This window comes from Mus caroli, unplaced genomic scaffold (assembly GCF_978045245.1).
Source record: "Mus caroli unplaced genomic scaffold, Mus_caroli_1 scaffold_19, whole genome shotgun sequence".
NCBI lineage: Eukaryota > Metazoa > Chordata > Mammalia > Rodentia > Muridae > Mus > Mus caroli.
Window position 1 is genome coordinate 41,512,434 of NW_028227274.1, and position 10,067 is coordinate 41,522,500.

General features: G+C 40.6%; 1 protein-coding gene across 4 annotated transcripts in view; it reads right to left on the reverse strand.

Annotated features, from left to right (window-relative positions):
- Nucleotides 1–10,067, reverse strand: part of Jakmip2 (janus kinase and microtubule interacting protein 2) — a 167,599-nt gene that overhangs the window by 20,150 nt on the left and 137,382 nt on the right. For all 4 annotated transcript variants that reach the window (XM_085833730.1, XM_029472123.2, XM_021150580.3 and 1 more), the window contains 5 exons: nt 7,485–7,583; nt 6,511–6,609; nt 5,741–5,794; nt 4,893–4,958; nt 292–360 (listed from right to left, as the gene is read on the reverse strand). In XM_085833730.1, coding sequence (XP_085689856.1) covers nt 292–360; nt 4,893–4,958; nt 5,741–5,794; nt 6,511–6,609; nt 7,485–7,583 — 387 coding nt within the window. The remainder of the gene's footprint in view (nt 1–291; nt 361–4,892; nt 4,959–5,740; nt 5,795–6,510; nt 6,610–7,484; nt 7,584–10,067) is intronic.

Consider the following 10,067-nt stretch of genomic DNA (forward strand, 5'->3'; position numbering starts at 1 on the left):
TATACCCGTCAAATCTGTAATTCTTACTTGGTAAATATTCATAGAAAAAAACTATTCAGCCTGAGAGAAAATATCTAATTTAATTTTTTAACATTAGTTTTATAAATATTGTCAATGTACAGTATGCTTTGGGGAAGGACTAGAGCTGGAGGTCATGTTACTTATGAGACATATGTCCCACAGTCTGGACACAAATCAATAGGGCAGTTACAAACTCCCATGAGTTTCACATAAAATATAGAGGCAATGTTCATTTCCCATTATTGTACAATATTTTCTCTTTAGGCTTACCATATCACTTTCCAGTTCCATCATTTTCTGATGCAGGGCAGCCTCTGCTCCTTCAATTTGTTGGATCCACTAAAGAATTAAGAAGATAGAAATGATGGTTCAATGTGCTTTGGATTCTGTGGACTGTTCTCTGGAGGGTTTGGTCTCTCACTTTATGTCTCTGGATGCTGATTGAAACCTTAGGTTAAAACTTAATGCATTTTTATCTCCAGGAGTTTAGACAAAATGATACCATCTTCGGTGCGTCATTAATTCAGCAAATAACCTCTGATGTCTCTACTCCGAGTCAACTCCTAGGACTTCAGTGATGAATACATTAGCAAAGCTTTGGTACCCATGGGGAGATTTCTTGGGAACTAAAGACTAACAGAAGAATGAAAGATGTTTGGGGAAATTGGAAGGACATTCCAAGGGCTAAAATGTTCAATAGTTCAAGGTTAGAGGGTCTGAGGGAGTGTTTCTAGTGAGAGTAAAATTTGGATCTATGAAAATGATTCCTATAATGTGGTAATTAAAAGCCTTTTAAACAAACCACACAAAGAGAATGCATTTCCTACTAATCAGGATGTATCCTTTTGATGTGCTGCTAATAAGGGTCCTATGTGTAGGGTCCTATTGTAATAGAATGCCCTATACATAGATTTGTGATTGGGCATAGCTATGTGAGAGTACCAGAGGGAGCCCATGTCCCTTGAATTATCAGTTTTTATATATCAAGTTGTGTTAATAATAATGCAATTTTTTAAAAAAATGCAAGGTGACAGTCTATTGTATGAACTAGAATGCCATATTTTATTTCTCTTCAGTATGGGCACATGGCATGACACATCAAGCTCAAGTAACTCTATAATCTAGAGCCTTTGGAGAGATACCATGACCGGCCATCCTCAGCTGTTGAGATCATGGAGAAAGACAAAAGGCACAATTTGACAGCAGAGCTGTGAATCTCTCATTTCCCTGATTATACATGTGGCTATATACTTCATTAAGGACATTCTAGTCAACAGCTATGGTTTTGTACACAGTATTGCTTTTCCTGACCCCTCTATTTGCTGCCCCTTTATCTTTGAGAAATAGCTTCTTTTCAAATCATGCATTTTGTTTCAGATGCTGCAAACCTCAATGATGCCATTGTGAACTGCAGATCTGCATGTTGGCTCCTGTTCCTATTTGTGTGACTGAGGCAAATTACCATTTGTAAATGGAAAATAAAACCCCTGTAAAGTGGATGTGAGAACGAATATGGTATATGCAGTTTGTGATGCAGATCTGGACTCACTATGATTTCTCACTTAAAGCCACTGCTTTTTTGTATAAAGACACATAGGACGCCACTCTTGGAATTTTGTCTAGGCATACACTTTGGCTAAAAATCATACTCCCAACTGTTGTCTAAACTTGTAGTCTTAAGATCAAAGATGAGATTTAGAATAACTTGGGAATAGAATCAAATGAAAGTCCCTGTTGGGTAGGTGACTTTAATTTGACTTGCAAATGTCTACACAAAAATTGATTACTCAATCATGAGCTGCTAGGGCAAGCATGAGCCTTATTCATCCAGTTCCTTGCTTTCTACCACAGTGTTAACATAGAGCTATTACCCGTTACATGCTCAGCTGGATATTGTCATGCAAGAAAGACATGAGGAAAGGCATGTGCTAGATCACTACTGAGCCAATGTTCCAGCTCCTGGGTGCTCTGCACAGCTTGCTTAAGGATTTCTTGAACTGGAAAAGCATCTGGTGAGTGGTGGAGATGGACTCTGGGCTCTAACTAATTCAATTATCTTCTTGGGCAGAGTGCACACCTTTTACATGTTTCTGATTCCTTGAAGAAAATATAAGAATGATACCTAGATTCAGTAGTTAGAAGAGTCCAGTTCAAAAGAAGTACACTACAAGTGTTTACTGTGCTTTAGCAGACTGTACCACACTCACTCGGGGGTCAGGATGATACTCAGGGATTTAATGACCCACACAAGGTGAGTTCTCCTTCCTTTACATCTCTAGGTCACAACTTTCATGGAATCAGCCCAACCTTTCTTTGAAGTCTCAAAGCAGGGCAATTCTACATCACATTAAAAGGCTGTAACTCTCATGCCTTTAACTGAGTAAGATGTTCTGACTGTTGTTGTTAAATAAAGACCAGAATGGCTGATGCAAACTGTGATGTTTCTTAGGGTGTGAATGTGTTTATTCATTTACTTTTTCAGTAAGCATTTATTGATCATCTCTTCTCTATCTGCTTGGGTTGAAATAGGGGAAATAAAGGGTGGAGGAACAAAGACCATATCCCCCTCCTGGGTGAATGATGCGTGGTGGTTTGAATGACAATGAGCCATACAGGCTCATATGTCTGAATGTTTAGTCCCCAGTTAGTGGAACTGTTTGAGAAGGATTAGAAGGTGTGGCCTTGTTGGAGGTCACACTCCTCACCATGCTAGTCATGGACTAACCCTCCAAAACAGTAAGCAAGCTCCCAATTAAATGTTTTCTTTTGTAAGTTGTCTTGGTCATGGTGTTTCATCACAGTAATAAAACAGAGTAGCTAAGATAGGTTGGAAAACTGAAGTTTGACAATTTAAACACAATCATCAAAACCCAGGGGACAGAAACACGATCACTGTAGAAACATCAAAAGTCTATCTGGGCATGATGGACTACGAAGGCTTTCCTACAAAAGAGGAAGGATTTTGGTTATGATCACCATGCAGAGGTGGGAAGGAGAGATGTGAGCGTCTAGGTAAAGACTTCAGAGTATAGGACTAAGCAAGGAGTGAGTAACACACACACACACACACACACACACACACTTGCATGCATACACACAAACACACAGGAATGAATGCATGCACACACATACACACATGCATGCACAAATGAACAGAAACATACAAATGCATGTCATGCACGCTGGCACACACAGAGAGATGCATGCATGCACACACACAGAGGAACACACTCACATCTGTGTACACACAGGAATGCACGCACATATGCAAGCTCACACACACATGCATGCAAGCATGCACACAGAGAGGGCGGGGAGAAAGAGACAGAGAGGGGGTAGAAAGAGGGAAGGAGAAGAAAGGCAGGGAGGGAAACAAAGAAGGGAATGATAGAGGGAAAGAAGAGAGGGAGAACAAAAGAGAAGAACAGAGATAGGAAAAAAGGAGGGGAGACAATATAGAGAGTTTAGAAGGGAGGGATCCTGAAGGAATCAGTAGGTAACGCTTCTATCCAGAGAACTCTTGGTAAATTTTGAATTCTGCATGTTCTCTAGGGGAAATATGGTGCTATTAAACTGCCAGGGAGAGGAAAGAGAACGTGATCAGGTTTTTAATTAAATTCTGAGGGAAACAGGTCCTAAAATAGCAACTTCTCACTTTTCTTTCAGTTCAAATGCAAACACTTCAGCATGTATTTCAGACAGAAAAGTAAGGCCTTTCTAAACCTGAAAACAAACAAAACAACCATTTTCACATTTTGCAGATCCAACATTAGTTTCTTCTATCATTTGATACCTAGTCAATATTAAAAATTTCCAAGTGATCAGCCAAATGCCTTTAGTTAGAGCACACCAATGCAATTTGCTTAAATTGACATCAATAAATGGATCATGTCAATATTTTGTATTTTTAATTCTGTAGCACTATCCCCCTGCTTCATCTTTATGCTATTATTTTGAGAATTAGAACAATGCTTTTAGACCTGTATAATTTGATTTCAGATTCAAAGGAGTTGAGTAGTACTCAGGGTCTTGTGTTACTTTTACACTTGGTCTTAGCCAAAAGGCCGAGAAGCGATTCGTGTTACTTTTAACATGATTGCTATGCCCTTTAGAATCAAGACAGCAGCTTAATAGATAGATAAAAAACAAACAAACAAACAAACAAACAAAACCTTTCATCTTATTCAAGTATGTGCATGTGACTTTCTGTTATGTGCAGAGTCTCTTTTAAATTATTTTTTCTTGAGAAAGATTCTTGCAATGTAAACCAGGCTGGCCTTGAACTTGCTTCTCTCCTACCCAAGTTCTATGAATACAGATTTGTGCCATCACATCTGGCTCTGGGTTCATTCTTCAGTCATTTGTTGACAACCAGGAATCTGGCTTCCCTCTGTTGGTTCTCTCCACCTCTCATTTACCAGGTGTAGACACAAGGGGTCAGCAGTACTCCAAGATTGTCGGGCTTTCAGAATGAATCTGCCATCATCCAGAATCAAGCCACAGATTCTATGGTGGATGCACAAACTAAAGGAACAGCTTGTGACTGGAGCAACTCTAGTTTCACCAGCTCTTAGCAAAACCCTTCTCGCTGGCTTCCCAGTTTGCCAGGATTGCTTGAATAATGTAACTGAGAGGGTTTTCCATGTTGGTGAAGGTTATATTTCACAGATGACTTTAAAGTAAAAAATATCTACCCATCACAAAGTGATTCATAGACTTTTGTCTGTTCTCATGCTCCTGGGTTGAATCACATTTATTACACATTGAATAATGTAAGGCTGGGTGCACTGGGGTAGGTGCTGCACTCTCCTGCCCTCAGACACCATGTTCAACAACACTGGATGACTAGAAATGCCAACTTCATTCATTACCTTCTCTGCCAGGGACAGCACAGTGCTGGCCTGAATAATGGCCACCTGTTCTTCATTCCTTAGGTTCTGTGAAAAACAAAAGGCAGAAGATAAGGTAAAAATGCTCAGGACCTTTACACCATGGAGAACATGTGTGCTGTGGACAGAGAACGTCTTGCAAATAGCCTCTGCACATTCCTATTTCTAACCATTCCACATAAAGAGGTCATGCAAAGTCGAGTGCTTGTGTAAATGCACACACACTTCATTAGAAGTCACACTAAGAAAACCCAGAATAAAGAAGGCGCTTTCTCCCCACAGAAGGTCTGACAAGGTTTCAATGGTTCTAATTTTCAGTGGGAAAATGGCGCACATTCCTCAATGTACTAGGTGTGCCATTCTCCTTTCGCTACTGTGAGTGATGCTGCCCATGAATTAACAGGCTTTGGCCCTGCTTGGAGGGAGCTGTTAAGAAGAAAAAGGATTATAGCCTCCTGTTTCATTTTACGGGGCTGCCAACAACCCTAGTGTTTAGCAGACTTTCCGACCGCCTGGCTGATTAATTTTACACGGAATGCCTCTGAGCAGCAGTCAGGCGGTAATTAGCTTTAATCACTGCAGATGTGGTCTGCATTCCAACCTGAACCCTTTCTATGAAAAGCCCTTTAACCATATCTCCTTTCTTAGTTACCCTCCAGCCATTGCTATGTCCTCTTTGGGCTTGTGGGATTCTCTCTGGGGAGGTACATGCTTAGGTAGATAGGTTGTCTTTCGTGCTATTATCTTGTACCTGGCACACTGGTAAGGATTTCCTAACTCTGTTCAGGCCAACTCATAACCCCACCATATTTAATCAAGGCCCGACTTACCCCGTTGTCACCTAGGATATCAAGCTGCTTTATGAGGTCAGGGATGTTGACATCCTGCAAAGTCAAGGAGATGCATTCAGAGATGGCAGAGAGGAGCACACTGGGCAGCTCAGTGGTAGCAGGAAGAGCAGAAGGGAAAGCAACCAACTAGAAATAACAGGTCAACCCTGCTCTACCTCAGGAGGAAGTCCTTATGCCTTACATGGCAGGATATTCTCTGGGGAACAGAACCATGTCATCTCAACCTTATTATTTAAAATGTGTTCCACTATGTCCTAAAGAAAGAGCCACATTTGATCTAGTAAATTTCATGTTCTGATGCCCAAGACCTTCCCCAAAGGGTGAAAATCATCCTATAAAGGAGCTACAAAAGTCTCTTCTCACTCAAAAACTCCACAGCACCTAGGAAGCTTCAATAAAGGGGCTCATGACATGTTCTATCAGGCCGACTTGAATTATGTTTCTTGAAGCACAGAGTTTATTTATATTTCCCCCAGGTGATTAATACCATTTATTTTAATGCTTGCTTTGATCCTACGCCATTCTTTATGTACCTATGATCTAAATGACCCATCTCTGTTCTTTGCTAATACCTTTTGTAAATCTGTTAAACATTCACTTTATGTCCTATTGATTTTCCGATAGATATATGGCTATTTTTGTCCTGCTATCTAAGGGATTGACATACAGAGTGGCCATGAGCAGCTTTTCCTTTCCCAGTCCCTGCTTTCCTGATGTCTGCACACACAAAAGATCCAATGTCTGCCTACCTTGACACCTTCTTTCATGCAGTAGATCTGCAGCGCACTCACACCATCTGAGAAGGGGTGAATTTGTAGATTAAATGGAGGGGATCTCCTCTCTCTCTCCTTGGAATACAGAAGAAGAAAAAAGAAGCAGCCACTGATTAAACGCTAAGCCAGTTCTCACTTTATACTATTTCAGCCATTTATCAATGTGTCATTTGGAAAAAAAAAAAAACTCTCAAGATGTACATGGGTAAATTGAGTGTTAGAGAATTAAGCAGTCAACTAAAAAGATGGGAGAAAATTTATAGACTGTGCCATCCATCCCTGAAGATTTCTGTTCATGAAAATGTAGAAGTACAAATGGAATTTAAACAGTATGAATATTTACACCCTTCAGATATCACAGGGTGAGCTTACTATGAAGGTTTCTGGTGCCAAATAGCCTCGGCACACATGATCCTCTCATTCTTTAGAGAGAAGATATACAGGCTGCAGGGGCAGTCACTCCTCTCCACTGGAGCACACTGATGGCTAACTTTACCATCTGGAATAATCTCAAGAAAGATATCAGTGGCAAAAATCATAGAAAATCCAAACAGGTGTTTGTCATCACCCAGAACTTCAGTCAGGTTTCATAGACTCCAATGAATATGTGGTATGATATGTTTTACTTAAAAACAATAAATCCCCCCCCCAAAAAAAAAACCAAGCACCTCAAGTTTGGCCAGAATAATGTAGACATTTCCTAAAATCCATCATCTACTTGTTGGGAAAGCACAGTCCCTATTAGGACAGTCTGAAGCTTCTTTAAAATTTATCATTACCAGACAGATACATGGCGTAGGCAACGTTTCTAAGGTATGTAGTCTTGACTGTCACAGTTATATTATCTTGAACTACCTCTGGGGTCTAGAAAAGAGCATAACTCTGAAATGCTTAATTTTTCGCCTGCACAAGTCAAGACCATGTCATCATTAACATCAGCAGTTCCTTACTTCCAGTTCTAGGTTGCGAAACTCCAGCAGCTCATTCTGGTCCCTGGCATCCTGAAGTTCCTGCTGTAGCCGGTGATTCTCTGCTTCCTGCTTCTCTATCTGATAAAATAAACCCTGGAGTTAGATGAGCACAGCAAGGAACACCTCAGCAGAGCAACCATGGATGTGGTTGCAAATCGTCCACTCAGTGAACAAGGTTGGCTGTAGACCATGCCAATAATCCCAACAGAGATATGGTTAAGGTAGGATTGGCTTTCCTTGTAGCCATTTTCTAGCTGATTTGCAGAAGCACAGAGACAGATGCTAAGAAAAAAACCTTTCTCTGACATGAAGGCTAGAGCTCCTCTAGACAGTGAATTTGAGACACTCACATGTCCCACGTGGGTCAGATACAGTGTGTTCAGAATAGACTTAAGGGTGTTTATGAAGGAGATGGACACTTAGCTCTAAAAATACCAGTTGCTGTTAATTTAGACCCTATACACATTTCTGGGTAGAACTTAATCAACTCATGCCCATCATACAATGTTTTGCATATTGATAAGATCTAATGGTAATTCTAAAATACTTAATTGCTTCAAACAGCTCTTACCTATAAAACTGAGAATTGTTGTAGAAAGTGGCGTGAGACTCCATAAGATGGAATTCCAAACCTTAGAAACACTGTCCACTACCTGACCATTCAGTAGTCAATGTGACCAGTGTCATCTCTGCACAGCCGTGTGTGAACATGCAGACATGCACTCACACACACATACATGCGTGTACACAAACACACACGCACGCATGCTCATCCACGCATGTACACACTCATGTACACATGCACATATGAACATAAGTTCTGATCCACCCTGTGATTCCAGGACCTTTCTCTGTTCTTATCTACCTGAAAAAAACCACTCCTCTGTTTTCTTTACTACAGAGGAAATCATTCTCTTCCCTGAATGCTAAGCTCTAAGCTCCACATGAACTTCTGCTAGGCCAAACACTCAGAAATGGCATCTCTTTCTTCATCATCTGTAGAGCTGTTTGTTGTTGTTTCTTATTTGCTGCTCATTGACTGGTTTTTTAACACAGGATTTCTCTATGAGGATTAGGCTGGCTCCAAATTCCTGGCCTCGAGTGATCCTCCTGTTTTAGGGTTCCAGCCAACTAGGACTATAGTTACACACTGATACACTATGATCTTGTATGAGTTTCTCAAGGGCACCCTGTACAACTTGATGAAGCATGAGGCATGGGATTAAGTCAGATGTGCATCAATGTGTCAGTGTGCCTTCCCCTCAGGAAGGGCTCATGTCTGAGACTCCCGTAGGTCTTAAGGGATCTGATCATTTTTATGTACTTCTTTCTTTGTCACCACTAACTATGGAAGGATCATTATGCACAGTGAACGTTTAAAAACTTAAATGTAAAAATGCAAAAGCAATGGCTTTCATGGTAAAGTAAATCTTATTTTCCAAAACATATAACAAAATAAAATACATAGTTTTTTTTGTGTGTGTGCCTGTAAGAGATTCCTGTTTTTGATTTAGAAGACACAGCTCAAAAATCCCTCTATGTACCAAAAAAATCAAGAAAGAAAATCAGAAAGATAACTGGGAATCAACTGCATGATAAAGGATTGTACTGATGCATCCCTGGGCATCTCTGAGATTCGTAGGACAACAGCAGCAGAGCAGTGGTGAGGAGCTATGTGACATTCATTAATAAGACAAGTATGTTATCCACCATGCACCCTGTTCATCTCTTTCTGTCTCTGACTTGCACTCATATTCCCACCCGTGTGTGTGTGTGTGTGTGTGTGTGTGTGTGTATGTGTGTGTGTTGTATGACTACAAGAATATGGGTAGACAAGGAGTTCATAAGCGGGTGTTATATCCCTTGGAGCTGGAGTTGAGTGCTGCTAGCCTCCTGCTGTCGGTGCTATAATTGAACTCAGGTCCTCTGGAAAAACAGCAAGTGCTCTTAGATGCTGAGCCATCTCTCCAACCTCCTCCTCATAAGCATCTGTACTCAAATGAATTTTTTAAATTGGCTCAGGTTACGAATGTGATTATTGTTCTTAGAATCTTGGGTCAATGTATGATATTTTGGGAGATCAATGGACCTGACAGCTACTGTAGAATTAGAACAGTCATTCACAAAGTTCAACGCATTCATGGGACTGACTTTTTCTTCTCTCCCTTCTTTCTATTTAGCTTTTTTCATTTCTTTTGTAATAAGAGACTGAACTCAGAGCTTTAGATGCTCTACGATAGAATCTTCTCTTTCATTTTCCTTCTGAATCGGTCTCACTAAGTTACCTAAGCTAACCTTGAACTTACTGAGTAGTCTTAGTAGATCTTTCAGTTCTGATTGTCCTGCCTCAGCCTTGTGAGTAGCCAGGCACTTGTGCTAACAGACCCTCCTAGGCACATTTTTATAGAAGCCTTAAGATCTGAATTTGGGGCACTTTCCACCTCCATATATCAGTACTGCCTCATCTGGAGAAAGGCAGCTACACTAGTCTTTCCAGACTAGTTGAGGATATCTTTATCCTTCTCACTCTGACCAGGGCAGAGTGACCATTTTTTTGCTGGT